The sequence below is a fragment of the Sus scrofa genome, chromosome 1 (assembly GCF_000003025.6).
Source record: "Sus scrofa isolate TJ Tabasco breed Duroc chromosome 1, Sscrofa11.1, whole genome shotgun sequence".
In the NCBI taxonomy this organism is placed as follows: Eukaryota; Metazoa; Chordata; class Mammalia; order Artiodactyla; family Suidae; genus Sus; species Sus scrofa.
Genome location: NC_010443.5, coordinates 87,226,182 through 87,250,344, shown reverse-complemented (window position 1 = coordinate 87,250,344; position 24,163 = coordinate 87,226,182). Strand labels below are relative to the sequence as shown.

Genomic DNA, 24,163 nt, shown 5'->3' with positions numbered 1-24,163 from the left:
TTGCCATGAGCTGTGTTGTAGGTCATAGACGCGGTTTGGATCTGGCATGCCCGTGGCATAGGTTGGCAGCTGTAGCTCTGATTTGACCCCTAGCCTGGGAACCTCCATATGCCAAAGGTGCAGCCCTAAAAGAAGCAAAAAATAAAAAAATATTGGCTATGTGTCTTTTTAATATAAATATGGAATATAAGAATACATTTTATTTTTTTTTAAATGAGGATTGCGTCTGTTCTGTCAAGAAGTTAATCTAAAGCCTCTAAACTACTTATGTTGGTCTACTGACTAAATAGCATTTACTCTTACATAAAATTTAGAATAGCTGAAAAATATTGAAATCAAATCATAGTTCTGACAAATGTTTTTATAGCAGTAATTGTTTTGTAGTATGTCAGTATGAACATGATTTCCAAGATCTTCAGGTAACTCAAAACTTTGAACTAATATTAAACTGAATTAATGGATAATCACTGGTTACCTATTTGATTTTAAGATTCAATAACGAAATATTGCTAAATATCTCAAATTTAGCTTGAATTTAGCTTTATACTTACTTGAATTGCTAAGTATAATTTTAAGTTTATATACATCTGCTTATATTTTTATACTATGGACTGGCTATCTTTGAGTCATATATTTAATGAACATGTTTATTTTTGTGATTTTAAGACTTAAAAGTTACATGTATTCATGAGCTTTGCTATTCTGTAAAAATGCTTGCAATTTTTAAATTACTTTCAATTATCTCTGAAAAAGGAATTAGTTACTGTGGTTAAGATTTATAATTAATATAGGTAATTGAGACCAAGAACAAATAGTGACAGATAAATAATGGATAATGGAAAGAAGTTTTTCTGGGACAGAGTTTTGTCCTAAAGAGTTTATTTGCTCCAAAATATGCAAAACTTGAGTATATATAAGTAGAAGAGAGAATAAGAACCTGAAAAGAAACCATAAAATGTTAAAAAATGACAAAATTTCCATAGTTTTGATGTGCTTATTTAGAAGAGGGGAAAGGCAGTTTGTGAAAACTCTATTGCTAAGTACTATGTTAATACCAAACTAGAATTTGGTTTTCTCTGTTAAAATAAGACATGTTCTTAAAGAGCATGAAAGAAGACTGAGTTGCTCTTTAACTTCCATATAATACGTTGATTTTCAGTATCTCACAAATGGCTTTGTTTTGACTTTATAATGTCCTTGAATCTTAAAAAAGACCAAAAGTTTTCCACTTGTCAAAGATCTAAGTTTTCTTAAAATAGTTCCGCCTTCTTTATTTAAATAATTTATTTTACTTTTAATTAAATGGGAAACCAAATGTTATTCTCAGGTACCCATGATTACATTTCTTCTGAAAACTTTTTTGATTTTGCTCTCCGAATATTGGTCCCTAACATAAATTTTCAGGGTTTGTTTTACACTATCTTTGAGATTTCCCAGAAGGCCCCTCAAAAAAAACCATACACTTTTGTGCTTTTTATTAGTAGTAACATGTATTTCAACTCAACTCACAATTTATGGTGTGTCACAACAGCAGTTAAAACTCTAAGGGTTCAGAAGATCTTGTACTTAATACAATCAGGTCAGGATCACAGACACAGGTTGAGTGAAAGCTATACATTAAATGGCATATTTTATTTTGGGACCAAACAGAAAAGCTAAGACTGAGTCTTAAGTACAGAAGACAATATACACGTGAGAAATAATCATAAGCTATTTGAATTGAATAGGACATTGTAGATTACCTAATCAAAAATTTTTTTTTAATTTACAGGTGAAGAAAGTGAAGCTCCTGAAATGAAATGACTCAATGCCAAGCTCAGCCCAGCTAGTTACACTGTGTTGTCAACACGTCTAATGATTTAGGCAGAAAGGTATTTAACCGAGTTCTTTCCATTTTTTTTTTTTCCCTAATGAAACCTAAAACAGTAATCAATATATGATAATTATGTTAAATGCTAAAAGGTTATTATAAATATGAGGCATTATACTTGGAAAGAACAGAAATTTCAAGTTTTGGTTTTTAATTTCATTGTTCTTAAATAATGGGGACGCTTAGCCAAGAATATAAAGTTCACGTTATTACACAAGAAATACTAGTAAAAAGTGGCTGCTAAAAGTGAATTTTTCTTGGCTGTTCCTCTTAAGTATAAACTAGGTATTAGTACCGGCATACTTTAGAAAGAGGTACCTGGAAATGTTTATTTGCTTCCCTTAACTTAGAAATTTATTTTATATAAACAAAATTTAAGGAAAAATCATTAACAGCACAAATTCATAAATTCTCATGTGCTTAACTGGAATTGTCATTTATTACAGACATGTATTCTTTATACTAAAATTGATATTCTCAGGATGTCAGTAAAAATGTATGCCAATCTGAACACATTCCTAGAAAAATAGCAATAAGCTTTGTGAACCTCATTTTGTTTAACTGCTTAATAAAGGTTTTCATCACTCATCCATTTAATTTTCCCAGAAATTTCACATTACATTTTTGAGAAAATAAGTATGTGAACTGCTCCTTTGAAACATCTCTTATAGACAAGTCTAAATATTGAAATGTTACATATATACCCAGTACAGTAATTTCTGTATAACAAATCAGTACAGGTTTAAGTGTACTCTTTGAAAAGTAAATGACTTATTTTTAACCTTTGCTTGTTTTGGATTCTTACCTGGCAATCCTTTAATTAGCTGGTACTATGTAACATTTTGCTAAGTACTGAAGCACAGGAAAAGACCAATGCCCCAGCACTTACATAAGTGTTTCTTTGGTAAAGTGCCTCTTGAAATTATGTAGTGTTTTACGTGTTACAAAAATAAGAAATGAGGCTCTACAAAATAGCTTAGAAAAACAAGTTTTCTATTTATTTAAAAATAAGTTTGTAGTTACTACATTGCAGGGACAGGAATTCTTACACATACATTCTAGTTTGTATAAAAGGATTCAAAGAATTATGCATCAAAACTAACATAGAAAGTGTCCACATAACAGTAAAGAAAGGTCCAACCATTATGTACAAAAAGAAAGGGCACTGCTATTCTGGTGTGAGACTGCCGTTTATAACATGATACTCCAGGTTTCCAGAAGGAAAAAAAACAAAAACTTCAATAAAGCTAAATAATTAATTTGTTTTTAGACTCTGTTACTTATTACATACAACAGATTTGCTTGTGTTTAACATTGTTTTCTGTACAAAATAAGCATTTTAATTTGAAAATGTGTCAGTTTCAACTTTAACCCTCTAGGTCAGTTACTTTTTAAAAATTGAGCTACATTCTACACGTCTAAATATTGTGTTGACAGGATTTAACAGTTTTCTAAAAGATCTTTATTAAGACCCCCATCTGCTTGCAGATTTAATATGGTCCAAAAATGTAACTTCATATCTCGTCTCAATTTGTAGCTTTTCCTTGTGATCCATCAACACACACGATCTTCAAAGCAACGAGCATGTGTGCCTCTGCATCATAGGTGTGTATATGATATATCATCTCAAACCTATTTTCTTAGCTCCTTAAATGTAGAAACTCATAGCCACCCACTATTATGTATTTGGTTTGTGCCATATAAGGTTAATTTCCTGATGATTTTATCTGCATTTTCAAAGTATTGCAACACAGAGCTATCAAAACTAAAAATAATATATATTTATAGCTCATAATAGTTTCTAATTGTTTTACTACAGTGTGTACAAGGTTTATATCTGGAGCGTCAAAAGTGGTACTTACAGTCTTCTGACTCAGTGTGACCTCTTCTTGGGTACTGTACACAGTACACAGTGACTTTCCATCTGGAGTGCTTAGCTAAGTATAGTTAGGAACAAAAATAAGCTTCTTAGTAAATGTCCTATTTAGTTCAAATCACTTGGAATTGGGGAATGAGGGGAAGTGCAAGGAAGGAAGTGAGGAAAAGCTCTATTTTCTGATTTAAATAGGAAAGTAAATTTTACCTAAATTTAACTAAACCTGTAAAAAAAAAAAACTAGATGTGGGGGTAGAACATAAATGTACTTCCTCTATTATGACTTTTAAAGTCATACTTCCTGCATATAAGGAGAACACTTACAGCCCTTCAAATGCTTGAGAATCTTGGTCCTTTCAACCTACTCAAAAATAAATTTCAGGTGAACAAAACATTCAGAATAACAATTTGTTTTCACTAGGTAGATAACAGAAACTCAAAATTGCTTCCAGTTGACCTCTTGAGAGATAGGTATTGTTTGTATGTGTTAAATGGAATGCTAGAGTTAAGTAAATACTATAAACTGGAGAAACTGTATTACAAATCACTTCAAAACATGTAAATAGAAGCTAAAATTGTTATCTGAATGTCTGATTAATCCATTCAGTGCAGATAAGGGACCATTCTGGATGTTAACATACATGCTGCTGAGGATCTTTCTACTGATCAGTGTGTCTTAATGTAATTCATTTCCAAATGATACTGGATTCACCCAAACTTCATGTCTCAGATGTGACCTAAACAAGCTCACAAATAATCTATGTATTCTCATTAAATTTAAGGAGAAAGATCATTTGGTTACAAAGCTATCAAAGAATCCTCAAATTTGTGGTGAAGCTGAGCAATCATACAAACGGTGAAAGCAAGGTCAACAAATCTTTAGTTCATGAATATAAGCACAAAATAGTCCAATGCTGTAAGAGCAGATTGCAAAAAGTTTTTAAAAGGTGTATATATATATATATATATATATATATATATATATATATATATATATATATGTCTATTACCCAGTTATGAGACTGTAATTAGACTGAATGTTTTAACTGCTCATTTGCAACATTTTGTAATATTATAAGATTTGATTGGGACTCAAGAATGTTGGGGTGGAAGGAGAGAATATTGGAGCCAGGTACTTAGAAATACATAAAATGATTTACATTTTTTATGTAAAGTTATATTTCTGAAACTTTCAGTAAAACTTCAATTTTTTTATTGCTCACTAAGACAACTGCCAACATTTCCTTTTTGACCTATAAATAGTACATATGGTGCTACTGTCTCAAAGAAGATATTTTCCAAGTGGTCAAACAGAACAAAACCATGATGAAGACTTAAATTTCTCAATTCAGCTTTTGCAATGCATAGAAGCTAAATTATAAAAATAGAAACTCTAGATATATCTTGTTATTTACTAATACCTTTTAAGTGTTTCAATTACAAAGAATCCGATGCAAGTCGTTTTTGCTTTACTAAGAAACCAGTGTCTAATAATATTCAAATAAGGTCATAAATATACAGTGTCTTTAGCACAGGAGTAATAATACATTTACTTGTTGCCAACAAGATGGTAAATACTCATTTCTTTGCTCAAGAGTTCAAACTAATACACCATACTAAAGGTACATTCCACTCTTAAGACTGTGTACGCTCTTCCTTTTTCTGTACACACCTTAAAACTGTACACGTATTTTTTACAAAAATGGATTTTTTTCTAACACAATGCAGATAACATCAGGAAATTATGTTTCAAATAGATTGCCTTAAAGCAACAAGTTACTTTAATGACTTATAATTTCAAACATACACACTATTATTTTCAATAATGGTGTAACTGAGACTCGTTTTACTATACAACCAAGCCATCCATTTCTGCATTATGAAGAGTTTAACTACTGAATTTTAATTATATAGTTAAATATATTTGTTAGAAAAAAATAAATATACAAAAAACCTGAAAAATTTGAAATTATTTTTCAATTGCAAAATCACAGCAATCCAGGTAAGATCTGGAAAATGGTTTACTTAATTTCACAGGAGGATTTCTGTACAAATTTAGTTACAAAGGATCTAAAAAGCCCAAATGTATCACTTCCCATTCTTCTTCAAGACAATCAAATCACAGCTAACATTGATCCCTACCAGAAATATGTAAAGAAATCATTATGTAATGTATTTGCCAAGCTTCAATTAAAGACTTTATTTTTCTACATCAGGGTCATGCTGATACATATATGTTCCCCATCCTTGCTTTTTAGAAATGTAGTATCTGAAAAGTTTTGGTTACATTTTTGTACCATACTAGTCCTCAGAAAATACTACATTCTTTAAACTTTTAAAAAAATGGACAATAATCTTTAAACAATAGAAATGGTATTTATGTTGGTTTTTAAGGTATAAAATAACTGTACCATAAACAAATAAATAACTGCTTTCCTTTTCCATAGCAGTACATATAGCAATACATTCTCCTAAGTCATATAGTTATCATTTACAATAGACAACTTAATTTTACTAATGATGCAAAAAATAATAGAATACAAGGCACAATCATTAAATGGAGTTTTTCTTTAGGGTGTATATTGACATACCAGCGTGATAAGGATACCGTAAAAAGTGCAGAAAAACACAATGTGCAATGAGACCACTGTATAAAACATGATTGCATAAAAAGTGATTTGGCCTATTTTAACCTTTAATAGTTGAAAATAACCAATCTTCCCCTTAAAATTAAACTATAAAGTATGACATTTTAAAATTATTTTTATTCTACCACTATCTAAAAAATCCTGAAAAAAGAATTTATACCTGGGTAATATAAGTATGTGTTTGTATATATATTTAATTATACCCATTTATTAATATATACACATACACACACAGACACATTTCTTTGTAAGTCATTTTAGCCTATTAGATATGTCTAACGTTTAGAAATGACATGAATCCAGATTAACAAGTAAACATCAAATCGCATACCTTATTCCTGTATTTTCCTTGAATCCTTTAACCACTTAAACATTTTCTCTAAAACATCTCTGTCAAAGGACCCACCAGTGCATTATTTTCTACTATTAGTACCAAAAAAAGATACATCTCAGCATAACTCTTTAATAACTTGCTCTTTAGAATAATATATAGCCTTTCCAATATTGAAAAGTGTATGCTGTCCTGACAGGCAAAAACAGGCTTTCCACTGCACTGATTCTCAGTCTTTGGCACAATAAACAGAGATTGAGTGATTGATATAAGAATCAAGGTCTGAAAAATTAGACAGTCAAATGTTTTCCAATGTGGATATGTTTCCTTTTCATCAGTACATTTTCTCTTAAGTTTGGCAGAAATGGAATACAGCAAAAGCCTCCTCTAGATTCTTTGTAGATGAACATTCTATAATTAAAATTAAACTTTTTGGGGTATCAAATGGTGGGAATTGTCTATCTTTAGAGGAAACACGTTTCTTAATTTACTGCTACTCTGGTAACATCTGTCCTCCAAGGGCATGACTTCTGTATCAACAGAAATGTAGCTGGCTTGGTCAAAAATAATTCATTTTAACATAAAATGCTCTATCACTAGGAATAATATGCTCCTTAAGAGTGTAGCAGAACTGTCTTTTCCAGAAACAAATTGGAAATTCATTATAGAGCCTCAATTTCTTTTGTTTTGAACAGTAAATGAAATGAATGTTGAAATGCATAACCTATCTAAGGGCAATAAATAGCAAACATTTAAAATATATATGTATATATTTATATATATATATTCATTTAAAGAAGTGAAGTGTCTTGTAAGTTTGTTTTTGCAAATCAAATCATAACATTCCCTAATCCATCATAGCAGCAAGGAAGCAGAAGCCTTAGTTCTACATACTCCTTAACTGTACCTGCTTTATAGATTTTGAAGTAAAATATTTTGGTGCACGTTACCAACCAATTAAATTAGCTTTTGCTTTTTCAGTCAACTTTCGGACTCGTCCTCTACTAGAAGTTCCAAAAGTCAAAGAAGTGTCTTCAAACAACAGCTGCCTTTGCTCCTCTTCAGAGTCATCCTCATTATAGAAGGCTGTCCTTCGACCTTGGTTTCTAGTTCTCATGTGAGGTTCAGAGCCTTTCAGCTCCTCAAACTCTTCTTCCTCATCCAGGGGATCATCAGTCTTTTTACGGTTACTTCTCCTTAGCATTTTAACACTTGTAGGAACTATGAGATCTGAGTCTAGTTTCTGGGTCTTCATCTTCCTTTTGGGTTTTCTGCCTCCACGACTCTTTTTCTGTAACAAATCCTCCTTTACAATATTAGTTTCAGAAAGAAAACTGCAGGTTGAAGAAGGAACTACTTCATCTCTGATGGGATGCATACTATTTTGCTCCGAATTTTCGGGCTTTGCATACTGTAGTTTTTTGGGCTTTCTACCCCTCTTCTTGTGTATTACTTCACCACTGCTGCTATTAACTTCCACCTTAGGTTTCCTTCCGGGTCCCCTCTTCACAAGTTTAGAAGGCTGCCCTCCATGGCCATTTACTTGAATGCTTCCGGTTACAAGAGCATTGTTTTTACAATCTGCTGAAAGGGATCAACATTGGAAATAATCAGCATAAAATCCATGGCCTTTAAACTTAGTCATCTGAATAAATAAGCATACCATTCCCCTCTACTTTCCTCTAATCACTTTTTCTACTAGGGATGGAGGAAAAAGGGACTATCAAGACTGGAATTATTCTTTTTTGATCCTCTTTTAGATGTGATGTCATAACCTTTCTGAAATCAGAGAATAATTTATAGTCTAAATATCTCCTTAGGTTTCTCAGAAGTAAAAAGGATCTCCTAATAATTCCTATGCAAGAGGTTTAAGATATACCTACTGGAATAATTTATATCATATGTTCTCCATAAATACTCATGGCTTTGACATTCTTCATCTAGCTTTTCTATAAGAACAGAAGAAACATATTAGTCTTGGTCACAGATTATGTTCTCAGAATTTTTAAGAGGGTTGAAAAAAACAACTAAATGGTAGTTTTCTTCACAGGCTCTTTTTAGAACAGTCCTGTATCCTTATTAATTGAATGGCAAATGACTGACTTGCCATTGTAATCATAAACAATATTGAGTGCACGTATCAACCAAATCCATTATGCATGCCACTAGCTATTGTCAGAGTTAAAAATCCCATTATAAGAGTTTCCAAAATAAAGGCCATATGCTTAATTAAAAAAAAAAATTCTGGAGATCAAATTCTAAATCTGTAGGATTTGGACATCATGATGAACTGCCTTTCTATGGCCAAAAAGAAAGGGGCTGCTATTACCTTTTCAGATGCACTACCACTAACTTTTTTCCCTTCCAAAATTCTGAGGTTTTGTTGTTTGGTTGTGGTGGGTGATCTGCAATACTATATATATATATATATTTTGTCTTTCCTAAGGCCGCACCTGCGGCATATGGAGATTCCCAGGCTAGGGGTCTAATTGGAGCTGTAGGCGCCAGCGTACGCCAGAGCCACAGCAACACAGGATCCGAGCTGTGTCTGCGACCCACACCACAGCTCACAGCAACGCTGGATCCTTAACCCACTGGGTGAGGCCAGGGATCGAACCTTATGGTTCCTAGTCAGATTCATTAACCACTGCACCACCAAGGGAACTCCTGCAATACAATATTTTAAAGGAAATCCAGAAAGAGATGGAAACTGCTGTTAAAGAGACTGCTTCTTCATAATGTTACATTTTGTCATGAGTTTTGAGTTGTACAGTACTTTGTAAATTTCAAGAAACAGCTGTCAAGAGACTCACAGGAGGGCAGAGCCAACAGCAGAGAAGAGGACAAAACCCTCGTTTCCTGACCCCACTATACAATGATTTTCTTTAAATTAGTGATTTTACATAACATGAGGGGAGAGGTACAGGGGAAAATGTGTGCATGCAGAAAGCAGTACTTTCTAAAACAACTTATCCGTAACTTGCCTTAGGAGTCTGTTAGATTCTACCTTTTAATTTGTTTTACATGAAGACTACTGGCAAAGTTACACATATATGGGAGGCAAACCCTGCAAAGATTCTATAGACTGGCTTCAAGGACCCCATGAACTCCTTGAAATGGTCCAGATTTTGTGTGGATATGCCTACATGCATTTTTTTGGGAAAGGACTATAGGTTTTGTCAACTTTGCAAAGTAATATATAACCTAAAAGGGTTAAGAACTAATGAAGCTTTTTTAAAAATCATTCATCTGGACCTAAACTATCCAATGAGGTAAACTACCAACCATATGGCTACTGAGTAGCTCATTATCTAACTATGCAATCAATGAACTGAATTTTTAATTAAATTTAAATCTGAATACTGAAACAGTGTAGACTGTGAAATATTGATTACATGTTAAAATTACATGTTAATATTTTTGATACAATAGAATAGAGTATATTATTAAATTAATAATTTCACCTACTTGCTGTTACTACTACATGTAACAACTAGAAAATTTTAAATTATGTATGTAGCCTGTATTATATCTGAATTGCACATCACTGCTCTTGTTTCTAAGTCAATTCAGGTACCAAAATTTATGTGATATATCATTATGGATTAGTTATAGAATAGCTTATATTTCTATATTGTACTAATATTCCTATGTATTTGTAATACTCAAAAATTATAAATCAAATTGGCCAACCTCCCCTATTATAATGCTAGAACCAATTCTCTATATACATTTGATTTCTCTGGGATTCAGGACAGACAGAGGCAAGATCAACACACTATTCAAAACTGAATTCAGTTCAGAAAGGAATCAAATGTAAAAACATAAAAGACATACAAAGTCATTTGTTTATTCACTTACTGTCCACAATATACTAAGTATGGGCAAACAAAAAATGAGTAAATACAAGAGAGAAAGTTCAGATTCTACTGGAGATAGAATTATTCTTGTTTGCATTGTATATCAAAATTATAACAGCCATGGAATTCTCTGGTGGCACAGCAAGTTAAGGCTCTGGCACAGGTTCTACCCATGGCCTGGGAACTTCTGTGAGCCACAGGTATGGCAAAAAAACCCAAAAAACAAACAAACAAAAAAACTGCCTACAAAAAGCAATGAACAGGGTGTTTGGAGAATATCAAGAGGTGTTTGGTTATGTCTAAAAAACCCAGGAGAAGGTTTCCTAAAGAAGATTTCAAAGTGAGATTTGAAAGGTAGCAGGAAACCATTAAACTGGTAGAAAAAAAGAAATTCCAAAGATAGAAGAAAAGACAACAATATTTAGGAACTTCAAGGAGGTTCAGAATGGCTGGGACATAAAAAGGAGATAGGAAAGTAAGCAGAGCTGGAATGTTAGGTAATAGCCAAACAATGAAGAGTCTTGTGTAATAGACAAAAACATTACAATCTGACGCCATGCATGATCTGAAGGTAGGGAAAGATCTTAATTATCTGTGTGCATATCATCAGGAAAGTCATTTTGGCTGCACTATGGAAGACTGCCCGAGGAAGGAAGAGTTGAGAACTGAGAGAGGGAGACCAGTTAGAAAACTCAAACAGTCTCACTTGGAAGTGAGAATGGAGAGGAGGAATTGAAGTTTAGAGATGCCTTAAGGAGGCAGACATCATTATACAACTACAGAAGGGATAAATTCATTTGAGTAATAAAATAATAATAATAAAAATTAAAAAAAAAAAAGAAACAAGTAGACTTGGATGCTAAAGAGAAGGCCAGGATGTTAAATTTTAAGCTTACATAGGTGGGTATATCCCAATATCGTTAATCAAAATGAGGTTGTTTCAGTAGAAAAAATTAAATTCTGAGAGGTTTCTGGGGGGAATATTGGAAAGGAAATGGTCTAGACACACTTTGGAAGTCATGACATAAAATGCTTATTCTTGAGCTGTCTGCTGCCAATAAGCCATAATTGTTTTAACATATTATAGGGTGAACTTTAGTTACTTTCTCCATCTTTTAAACATAAAGCCTTTACCATGAAAATCTGCAGACAGAAGAACTTGGAATCATAACTTAAGGGGTCAAAAGTTGTATACTAGAATAGACATCTGGCTATAGACAATCCTGATGAATTATTATTTAAAGGTCAGTGTGTTAAACTTTGTGATATAAAAACAATTTAAAATTTTTTCTAAAAAAGTGCTACATTGGGTTTAACTAAATTGAACTTATTTATTAAACTTCCTAAATATACTTTTTAAAAAGGTTTTGTCATAATGAAGTTTAAAATGATTTAATTTATATCACTAAAAGTCTTTGATTTTAGAATATATTTTTATTCCTATATAGCATGTTTTTCTTGGCTTTTAAAATAATATAGTTTGCTTTTGGAACAAAGCTGTAAATCAAATGATGTCTCACTAAATTTATCAACTAATACAGTATGTGTGACTTTTAAAGGAGCAACCTAAAAGTGGCTATCAATTCTCCTCCAATACAAGTATCATTTTAAGATTTGCTGTACCTTGCTCAACGACGGCTGATGACTTGGAGAGGGTGGGTGTCTTTGAGAGCACAGGTGATTTCATTTTACGTTTGGCTGGCTTTTCCTTTTCCATGTTTTCTTTTGCAGAATTGTTCCTAGTGCCATGACTAAAATTGGATTGACCAGGACTTGAAAGAGTATTCAAGGTTTTGGAAAGTTTCACAGAATTCTCTAGAACTAAAACACACACACACACACACAAAATTAAAGCTTAAAGTTAAATTACTTCACCTTAAAACAAGCAAGTAGGTTAAGATTACTTCTAATGTGAACTGCCTGCACTGGCCAATAGGACAAAACTGGGGTTTGCTATCAACTTCCAAAAAGGAAGACATACACAAAAAAGAAACTCTTAACAGTTTCAGACCTTTCAGAAGCGGTCTGGTCACTATAAGATCATAAAGGCAAATCTTGGCAAACTGCTAGTAAGTCTGGGTACCAGGATTTAAATTCCAGCAGTCTGGATCACAGCTGCCCTTTTAGCTTTATTTTTAATAATGGTATTATTCTATAATGACATTCCTAAACCTCAATTTTTCTTTTCCTTATCAAAACCAAACAAAAGCCAAAACAATAAAGAAAAGCAAAAACCAATGGTGTCTGCTGAAATTGACTAAAATCTAGTATATTTTATTTGGCAAAGTAAACCCTTAAATTAAAAAAGTCATTATTATGTACTTCAGTTTAGGAAATACAGCTGACGCTTACTTGTTTTCCCTGGTATTGCAGATGTATTAGCTTTCGAAATAAAAGTCTTTGCTGCTGAGGAAGTAGATGGTTGCTCAGGGTTAACTGGATCCATGACCACTCGATTGCTTCTGGTTCGAACTACAGAACTGGATTCTGTTTTACCATTTATCTGAGCAGCATTGTGCCTTGGTGGTATCGATCGAGTAGGTGCAGAGAACAGAGAGGTAGTGACATCTGACTTTAGCTGGGGTTTTAAAATCCTTTTTTTCCTTTCAGGGCTGTAAATAAAATAGTATCATTAGTCATTCTTATAGCCTCTGTGGAAGAATAAAATAGCTTTATAAACTGTTGTTGATTCAATATTTGTACTATTATGAAATATGTTAAAATATGAGATTTGTAGTGGATTTCATATGGTTGTGAGCCTTTGAAAAGTGAATATTTAGTGAAGGATCGCTGTAAATGCTATAGTTATATGACAGAAAGCATGATGCCATCACTATCCTAAAAATGCTGTTTTACTGTACAGATTTAGCAGTTTGAATTTAAGCACTTACACTAGTATAGCTTTAGTTAAAAGATTAAAAATCCTCCACATCATAGGAACTTGCATGTCAAATATATCATTCTGTAATATAGGGAATAGTAAAGGAAGTATTAAAAAACCACCAAGTTCTATCATTTAGATGACAAAGTTATAGTCAGCTGATGGTATTTAAAAGAAATCAATTACCTTGATGCAGCACTACTGGAAACAGAGCTGCTTCTGTTTCTTCTCTTCCTCCTTTTGGTTATTGTATTTCTTTTATGAAAACGAAGGGCAGATTTATAATCTGATAAAACAGAACTAATGTGTTCTTCAAAGAAAGCAGATAGACGTAAACTCATGCTGTAAATCTGTGAAAAGAAAAAAACACTGTTCAAACATTCTTCAAAGGAAATGCCTGTTCAGTAAATATTAACATATAATTTAAGAATTTTTCTAGCAGAAAGTTTTTAGAATTTAAAACACTGCTTTTCCCCAGTCTCTTTCAATGAAGGCTAAAACTGAAGCATTATTACAATTAAATTATTTTTGTACTTCTTGCCCAGCCAAAGAAAGGTAAATGATATTTATAGTTTTAATCATTTTTATGAATCATATGAGTAATTATATGGAAAAAAAATGCTACCTTCCACTAATGCAGAAAATAGCTGAAAAAGTTGAAGCACACATACCTCTAATACATGCCACAACAATATGTACGTGACCTATGCAAATAAACTACTTCAAGAAAAGGAACCATTCCTAAATATAAGTGACACGAGAGTTTTTTCACAGAAGGGAATCAAGTAGAAAGACGTGAATTCTTTTTTCTACTAGAATACCAATAAGAACCTAATAAATAGTCAATTTTGCTCTAACTTAACCCAAAAGCAGTAATTAGTTACTCAACATACTTTTCTACTAATTTCATTTCATTTAAACATAAAGAAAGTAATTTAATTATATACCCTTGATCTTTTGCTTGGTGTATATGCTTTGGAATTACTAAAAATAAGCCTGACATCTTTACATAACTCCATGGGTGACTCATAATTCCCAGCCTCTAACGTCTCTCTAACGGTAGCAAAATCCATTGGCGTGTCGATGATGTCTCTGTAATCCTAAGAGAGGGAAAACAGGTCATATTATTATTTTCATTACTACCACAAAGCATTACTTCTCCTAACAGGGATTCACATTCAACTTCTGTGATGACTGCAAGTCCTAAAACTATTAAATAACCATTCCTTGTTTCCGTCATCAAGGTTCCCTTTTTTCCCCCCTAGTAATTTTTTTTTCATATCCTCTACCTTTTACTACAATAATATAGGATTTTTCTCATTCAAGAACCTGTAAGTTCTGCTTTTTTCTTTCAGAAAGAGGTAAAGGGTAAAGTTGTGCTGGAAAAAGGTGATTAAAAGAATACTGAAAAAACTCAGCTCTACAACTTTGATGTAAAAAACCCCCAATTTTTACTACCCATAAATTCTAAAGGCTGCTGATTCACTGAAACACAATTTAATTTCAAAATTAGGAGTTAAAAACAATGAAAATCTGCTTGCATCCCATTTATGTGAAGGCTTGAGTTCTAACCTCAATTTTAGTACTACAGTGACTACAACTGGGAACTTTTCAGTAATTGATGAATGTATCTGTCACAAGCCTACACATGTCATTTCATTCCATAGAGGAGAGGTGCAATCAAAGTCTCTACTTAGTCAACTGTATATAAAATAAAGCAACACTAGAAGCAATAAAAACAAATGAAATGAGAAAAAAGCAATAGAATAGAACGGAATAGTATAAAATTATCTGAATACGTTTTTTTTTTTTTTTTTTTGCTTTTTAGGGCCGAATCTGCAGTATACATGGAAGTTCCCAGGCTAGGAGTAGAACTTGAGCTGCTGCTGCCAGCCTACACCACAGCCATAGAAATGCCAGACCCGAGCTACATCTGTGACCTACACCACAGCTCCTGACAATGCTGGATCCTTAACTCACTGAGCAAGGCCAGGGATCAAACTCGTATCCTCACAGATACTAGTCAGGGTCGTTTCTGCTGAGCCACAATGGGAAATCCCAAATAATATATCTTTAATAGGAAACAAGTAACCCTATACCTTTTCCATAGCCCCAGAACATGTAACTGTATTTTTCTACCCAAATATAATAATTTGACTTTGTACCATCGAGTTTAAATTATCATAAGTATGTCTGACCATAAAGCAAACAGTATTTTTGCCTTTTACAAATAGGGACAATTTTATTTCTTCCTTAACAATCTGCAATACCTTTTATTTCCTTCTCTTGCCTTATTGCAGCGGCTAGAATTTGCAATACTATGTGGAATAGTAGTGATGAGGATGGTCATCTTTGCTTCATTCTCATCTTAAGGGGAAAAGCATGCACGATTAAGTATGATTTTTTAAAAAAGTCATTAATGGTATTTTGTTTTCTTAGATTATATATCTATTTGGCATCCATTCATCACAGGGCGAATTATATTAATTATATTTTCTTATTTTCCATATTCTTGATACTCCGGCATTTTGATGGCTATACAGACCCTTCTAAGGCCTAAGAAACTCTTAGAGATAGCAAAGGTGGTGCTATGAGCACATCTTTCATATGCAAACCAAGCATATCCTTAAGCAGCCCTCAACCCAGTATTTCTTTTGCCCCAAATCACCCCAGAGTCAGGTTATCAGAAAACTAGAGACCACTCCTAAGCCCCAAAGCCCACTGGAGTTATTCAAACAAGTTAATCATAAACTGCTTACTATGTCATGCCCTGTTTTTCTCATGCAAACCTCACATGAGGCTTTGACTTAAACTTTCTTTGCTCCTGTCTTCCACAATCAGACTAAAACCTTGTGCTTCCCCTGTAGCCCAACCTCTCTCTCCTGCTGTTATGACCAACTAGCCACTTGGACAGAGCCTACAATTACATGGATAATGAATATCATGACACATTGATTTTTATAAACTTTGCAGATTTGGGGAAAATGTTATTAAAATGATATACAAATTTTTGCAGAATTTAGGTTAAAATGGCAAGTTTATTATAAACACCTCATTTTTCTTGGTTCATGCATGGGTTTCCATTACTCAGTACAGTATACAGGAGCTACTCAATATAGCTCTTAAATAGGTGGTGTAGAATATGTAGCATGTTAATTTCATCAAAGAAGTTAACTTTTTAAAATCTTGCTTTGAATATGTAACATGCAAAATGTATTTTAATACAAAGGCTAAAGCATGAAGAGCATGATCTGTCTGAACTCATCTGCTAGAATAAGACTGAAAGTTAACTTAAAATACTTAATTCTGAAGTATAAAAGGCCGATTAACCAGTTTTCTCTCTCTTTTTTTTTTAATGACAGTAATAAGTTAACAGTAAATAGCCCTAAGTCTTCGCACTTCCATCAACAAGTACCACAGAGACAAAACGTCAAATTAAGGTTTTTTTTCTTGTTTCTGCTCCTTTTTCTATGTGAACATTTTTAGCTGGTGGAAGGAAGGGGTTCTAAAATTCATTCTCATTATTTTGAATACAAGAGAGACTGCATTCTTATGTAGCGTTTATTCTTTAAGAATATTACATACACTTACGATGCACCAGATACAGGAGATATAGGCTTTTGCTTTTTGTCAATAAACAAAGAGCTTCTTAATTTGAACCTGAGTTCAACATCAATAAAATGAGTCAGTTAATATACTATATTTAGTCTCAGGTCTCTTCCTTATTTTCTGTATGGTTGCTTTAACTTTTTCCTTTGTCCCTACAGCTTTGACTCTTTGCTATTATTGTAGGTAAAGACTTTTTTTTTCTTATATCCTGCTAAGAAGTTATGTTTTGTCAAATGTTTATCAACCCTAGAAAATTCCCACCATTAACTGCTCAAATATTGCTTCTTCCCAATGACAAAAAAGTCATTTTATGATATTTATCTACTGATGAAATTTCTCTATTTTCAACATTGCAAGTTAGAACACATACATAAAAAAAGATAATGGGAGTTCCCACTGTAGCTAAATGGAAAGGAACCCAACTAGAATCCATGGGAGGATGTGGGTTTGATCCCTGGCCTCACTCAGTGGGTTAAGGATCCAGTGTTGCCATGAGCTGTGGTGTAGGCTCGGATCTGGAGTTGCTGTGGCTGTAGTGTAGGCTGGCAGGCTACAGCTCCAATTCAGCCCTAGCCTGGGAACTTCCATATGCCATGGGTGCAGCCCTAAGAAGACAAAACAACAACAACAAAAAGATAATGAAGAATGATGATGTCACATCCAGATCATGGTCTCTTATAAAAGATTTAATTTTAATTTGAAACTAAGAATGTTATCTGAATTATATAACCCCCTGCCCTTTTGGCTTTTCAGGGCCACACCCACGGCATATAATGTTCCCAGGCTAGGGGTTGAATCAGAGCTGCAGCTGCCTCCCTACACCACAGCCACAGCAACATGGAATCCAAACTGTGTCTGTGACCTATCCCACAACTCATGGCAACAATGGATCCTCAACCCACTGAGTGAGGCCAGGGATTGAACCCATGTCTTCATGGATACTAGTTGGGTTCATAAGCCACTGAGCCACAATGGGAACTCCCTGAATTATACAACCTTTAATAACTGAAAAAAGGAATTAAAAACACTTTAAGTTAGATTTAGATTGCTAAGACTGCATGCAAAAATAAAAACCTGTAACATGTTTAGTCAAACTTTTTAACATGAATTTCAGAGGTCATAAATTGGCATCATCTAAATATATAATAAAGCCACTTTAAATGTATATATAGTGCAATTTTAAAAGTATTGTAATGTTTAATAATAACTAGTAATATTCTCATTCCATGTCTGTAAGGAATTCTATAAGCAAGTTTAGATTAGGTAATATTATTCTTGTTTCCTAAATAATTTCCATAATAAATTCATGGAATTATAATGGAGAAAAAATATTAAAAATATATTCAGATATGAAAAAAAAAACTACTTGCACAAAACTGCACAACTGGTAGGAGGCAGAGCTGGAATCATAACCCAGTTCTTTGAAGTCTTAGGGTTACTTCTGTTTTTACCACACAGTTCAATTTAGATGCTCCATATAACCAAATGAGAACATGCATGAAATAATAAAGAAATAAACTATACTCATAAAAATAAATGGAAAACTGTCATGGATAAGATATATATGTGTGTATGTATATATACACAGGTATATCTTACTGGATATTCAAGAAGATCTACTGGCTGGCGGAAAGGCTCAGAATCTTCACACTGAAATATGAGATTTAACAATTCTTGACATTGTTTCTTCCACGCTTGAATATCATAAGACTGAGCTCTGTTACGCAATCTTCTTCTAGGCTGATGGTCCTAAAATAAAAATGTTCAAATATATTAATAAAATATCACATATGATAAAATTTTTATTTTTAGTATTTGATTACTAGATAATACACAGTAATTCTAATAAAAGGAAACATCAATTGCCTAGTTCTTAAAACCACGCATTTTAGTGATAGAAACTGGGAAGTAAGACTTAATCTGTCTTTAAAAATACTAAGAGTAAAAAAATGCTCAATACATTTTAATTCATCTAAAGTACTTCTGTTAAAACAAAAAACTTACTACCTTCCTTTTCCGGGTAGAAGTTCCTGGTACATCAGCATCTTCTTTCTCTTCTTCCTTTGAAGCAAGAATACATCAGATTCATAAAGTATTCTATTCTAGGTTTCACTATAATCTATAATTGTTTCATACCAACTATCTCCTTTACACTTTGGAAAACCTATAATATTCATGATGCTGGAATACTTTATTGACTCTGAGAAGTCTCCCTCCACCCGCTGCTTTAAAAAAATGTAACTATAACACAAACTGGAATCATTTTTTAAAGTTAACTATAGCATAAGGCAGAAATAATTTTCATAACGGCATTTATTTATCTGAAAACTCTTATATGTAAATTTCTTTAACCAATGTAGTAATGGTAATGAAATATTAAATACCTCAGAGTCAGACAAAACTTTCTTCTTCATTGAATTGTAGAGCGGAATTATGTTATAACAAGTCTGATCCCTAAATAACAAGGAAATGTTAGTATGTAAGATTGGAGTCACGAGATTTTTCTTTCCCTTTAAATCTGTTACTAAAACCAGATTAAGACAAAACTTGAAGCTGAAGGCTTTCTTCATCAGGTACTCCAGAGCCCTAGGCACACACACCTGCCCTTGCCCCTCCACTCTATGTGAAGCCTCCACTCTGGCCTACCACTTTCCACCACGCCCAATTCCCACTCCCAGGGTTTGCTCAGGTCACTACTGTGCCCAGAATGCCTTCCTTCCTCAGCCTACAAAGGATAGCTAATATACCTCCTGTCTTCTAATTCTCCTTTCATTCCATTTCTTTTTGGCTATTCTCGCAGCGTCTGAAAGTTCCCAGGCCAGGGAATGAACTCGTACCACAGTTGCAACCTGTGCCACAGCCTTGGCAATGCCAGATCCTTAACCTGTTGCACCAAATGGGAATTTCCCTTTTATTCTTAAATGTAGGCATTTCCTAAAATTTCGTCCTTAGCCATCTTCCCTTGACATTATATATACATATGTATATATGTATGGATGTCTATATACATAATGTCAAAATATATATATCTGCATTTATATGTGTTAATGAACTCCAGATTCCTATAATTTGGTCTGACTCTTCTCCTGAGATTTCTGTTACTATCTAAAATTCTGTACATCTAAACATAACTGTCACTTTCCTCTCTTTTTTTTTTTAACTTAAAAGAAAAAATTCTCAGAGCAATGCATGGTTTCTCATTATTCTTTCCCTTGCCTCCTCCTTATAAACCCAATAGTTGGCCAAGTTCTGTCATTCTACCTTCAAAATCTCTCTGCATCTGCCTCTTTTCCACTTCCATAAATTAAGCCTCCATCACTTCTTACTTGGTCAGCTGCAGCAGTCAATCTACAGTTGAATTAATATTTTTAAGGCACAATGTGTGTTGTTATTCACATGTTAAAATAATTTCAATGGTCCCTTGCTTTTTGTCTCTTTCCTATGTTAACATCAGATAATGTAGTCAAATTAATATATATTTTTTTGTCTTAGTATGGGATTAATGAATGAGGAGGTAAACTTGACTTTGAAGAAGAACCTTGAATGTTAAATTCAGTTTCCTGCTGACCTATTTAATACTTGTTCATAAACTTGACAAGAGCAATATAATGTTAAGATGCAAGGTTCTCAAATCAAATGGCAGACACTCATTTACTGTGAAAATTAAACATGTTAACCTGTAAAAGATTCAATTTCCCTTAATTGTAAATTCCAGATAATGATCTCTTCCATTTGTAAGATTATTTGACTTAGAAGAAGGGCTAATTTAGGTGTGACATTACACATTCAATAAAAGCCTATTATTAAATTATCCAAACTTGGATTTAGAAAAAGATCCATGTTTTCTAAAGTTAACTTCAAGACACAATTATAAAACAGTCTCTATTATTTCGATTATCAGCCAATAAAATGTGCCATTTCTTTAGACAAAGACATTATATGCTTCCTATTTTGAGTGGACTATGTTTATTCAGAACCGCATGTGACACGTGCATTAAAAATGACTGTATTCTATGTTTTGACATTTTTGATTTAAAAATACTGCCAGTAGTTATTACAGTAATATAATTAAGTGTGGAAAAATAACTCACTTTATAAAATGTAGAAGAAGATCAGTCACAAATTTAGCAGATTTCACAATAGGGCTTCCAGGCTCATTAAATGTTCGCGTATTATGCTCTATATATCGAACTTCCCACATTAAGGAAGAAACCCGCCTTTAAACAAACAAAATGCAGAAGTCTTATTAACCTCTATATATTTAGAAACATATGCAAACATTTTTAAAACTAAGACATTCTGACTTTTCACAATTGCAGTCTTTAATCAGTTATAAAACTCGCACTTTAAAAAGCTGTTTTCGAAAAACAGAACCTCATCTTTAGGAGAAAAAAAAAAGAAGTAGCAACATTATGTATTTGCACAGAAAATGTCTGGATTTGATACATTAGACTATCAAAAGGGCCTTCCTAAAAGGAAGATAAATTGTAAGAAGAGTACCAGGAGAAGAGAAACAGTGAAAGTTTAAGTTTTGGCTTTACATATTCCTTTCATGCATGGTGTCATTTTTGGTAATAAGTATATCCAACTTTTTACATTAAATAGGAAATAAGCAATTTCAATCTAATTCTAATACTGGTAACCTAATGACATGTCAAAGTGAAAAGCTAACTGATGGCCTACTTATGACACACAAAAATATGAAAACATGGTGACATGTTAGTTTACAAAAACCTTAACTAAATAATTTTTTTCTTTTTTAAATAGAATTGACAATACAGTTGACCCTTGGACAATGGGGGAGTTAGGGGTTCTGACTCCCCCTTGAAGTTTAAAATCTGAGTACAACTTTGGAGTTGGCACTCGATATCCACAGTTCTGCATTTATGGATTCAACCAACCACAGATCTACTATAGGTACGTATTTATTGAAAAAAAAAATCCGCATATAAGAAGATCTGTGCAGTTCAAACCCATGTTGTTCAAGAGTTAACTGTACTAAAATTTTGATGTTTTAATATTTTATATCTATAAAAAAGAAAACTCAAGACAATTTTTAGAATATCATCTAATATGTGGTCCCACTTAAAACAAGGAAGAAAATATTCAGAAAACCTTACTGATGTGTGAACAGAAAACAATCATATGGAATTAAAAACATATTATATAAACCTGTGGACAAAGAAGCATTCAAAAAGCTTCTGTGCATTTCAAATAGCATTTATAAGGCTCATTTTAAAAAGAAATTTCTTAGTATGTGGTTTTTATTTTTACGGTTTTTTTGTTGCACCCATGGCATATTTAAGTTCCCAGGCCAGGGATCAAATTTGAGTCACAGATGTGGAAATGCCAGATTGGATCCTTAACCCACTGCACAACAGCAGGAACTCCTATAAAGCTCTTACAATAGGTTCTAATAATAGAATCACAGCCTGTTTTCAGAGTACTTTATAGAAATTAAGTAAGAATAAGAATAAAATAAGGCATTAGGGGTTCAAAAAAAGACTGAAACTAGGAGTTTCCATTGCGGCTCAGTGGTAACAAACCCGACTAGTATCCATTAAGATGTGGGTTCCATCCCTGGCCCCGCTCAGTGGGTTAGGGATCCAGCGTTGCCTTGAGCTGCAGTATAGTTCACAGATTTGGCATAGATCTGGCATTGTTGTGGCTATGGCATAAGCTGGCAGCTTGCAGCTTGCAGCTCCAATTTGACCACAGCCAGGGAACTTCCATATGCCATGGGTGAGGCCCTAAAAAGAAGAAAAAGACTAAACCAGAAAGTTTAAGAGAAGAAAACTATAAACTGTAAGAAGTCTAAAGCCAATGAGCGAAGAAGCAAAAAAAAGCTTGCAACAGTGAAATAGCACATAAAGGCATTATTATCATGAAATAAGAACATAACTCGGGTCTACAATTCCATTAGCTGGTTGAAAACAGGCCATTTCTAATTTAAGTAAGAACTGTGTTCCAGAAGATTTTTTCCTATACTGGTTACTCAGCTAGGCTAATGCCGAAAAGCTTTATTAAGCCGTAATGTATATTGAAATATAATACATCTTAGCAATTATCATGTTGAGGAGAATTTATTTGTGATAGTATATTTCTAACAACTGCAGGAGATGCTAGAAGTTTATCTTTCTAGATGTAGTCCAACAACTAGCATGTAGAAAATTTTCTCACTCTTATACTTCCATGACTTTTTCCATCTCTAAAGCACTAGGTTTAACTCCTAAGGTTTAACAATTTAGGGATCTAAGGAAAAAGGATATAGTTAAGAATTTATTCTTTGTTTTGCTCTGACCTTTTAACATGTGATGTGGAAAAAGATTCATTTAAGTGTGCTTCAAGGGGAAGATGGCTGGGGAGGTACATTTCACAGATGATTTCCTTTGCACCTCAACGCTTCTGACAAATACTAATAACGAAGCAGCGGCAGAAATACCCAATAAGATCAGAAAAACCTTCAGAACCTGAAGTCTCATATCTTAGTTTTCTTTATTCCCAATGGTTCTCAGTCAACTGATTCTGCCCAGCCTGAGACATCTGGCAATGTCTGGAGACACCTGGTTTTTACAACTAGAGGCTGCTCTAGGCACTTGAAGAGGAGGGGCACAGGACAGCCTTTCACAATGCACGATTTTCCAGTCCTCGATGTTAGTAACGCTTTTGTTGAGAAACCCTACTTTAGTAAGGAATAACGAATGGTGCTTTCAGTGCCAGGTACATACAGTACCAAATTAGAATTATAATTGAAGTAATAAAAAAGAACTAAAGGCACACTTTACATTGAAAATATGAATACAAAATATGATGAAAAATTTCCCTAAGTTAAATAAATAATAGTATAAAGAACTCCAGTAACATAAAACTGGTCACAAAAACAAGATTTTAATACAGTATTATTTAAAACACTTGCAGGCTTGCTAAGCAAAACTCAAAAAAATGTGAAAACAAAGTACGATTTTGCTACGTGAAAACAACAGACTTAATCTCACTTTTTTGAGGGGGCCACGCCTGTGGCGTGTGAAAGTTCCCAGGCCAGGGATTGAACCAGCACCACAGCAATGACCAGAGACACAGGAGTGACAA

General features: G+C 33.4%; 1 protein-coding gene across 7 annotated transcripts in view; it reads right to left on the bottom strand.

Moving 5' to 3' along the window:
* The window catches only part of PHIP (pleckstrin homology domain interacting protein), a 130,617-nt gene continuing 109,298 nt past the window's right edge, over positions 2,845 to 24,163 (bottom strand). For 3 of the 7 annotated variants that reach the window (XM_021092177.1, XM_021092205.1, XM_021092207.1), the window contains 9 exons: positions 21,166 to 21,291; positions 19,459 to 19,528; positions 19,082 to 19,135; positions 18,674 to 18,823; positions 14,413 to 14,565; positions 13,652 to 13,815; positions 12,937 to 13,196; positions 12,208 to 12,405; positions 2,845 to 8,308 (listed from right to left, as the gene is read on the bottom strand). In XM_021092177.1, coding sequence (XP_020947836.1) covers positions 7,671 to 8,308; positions 12,208 to 12,405; positions 12,937 to 13,196; positions 13,652 to 13,815; positions 14,413 to 14,565; positions 18,674 to 18,823; positions 19,082 to 19,135; positions 19,459 to 19,528; positions 21,166 to 21,291 — 1,813 coding nt within the window. In that variant the 3' untranslated portion in view covers positions 2,845 to 7,670. Of the gene's footprint in view, positions 8,309 to 12,207; positions 12,406 to 12,936; positions 13,197 to 13,216; positions 13,547 to 13,651; positions 13,816 to 14,412; positions 14,566 to 18,673; positions 18,824 to 19,081; positions 19,136 to 19,458; positions 19,529 to 21,165; positions 21,292 to 24,163 lie in introns of those variants that run through there. The other 4 variants (XR_002344074.1, XR_002344075.1, XM_021092190.1 and 1 more) reach the window with 4 other exon arrangements.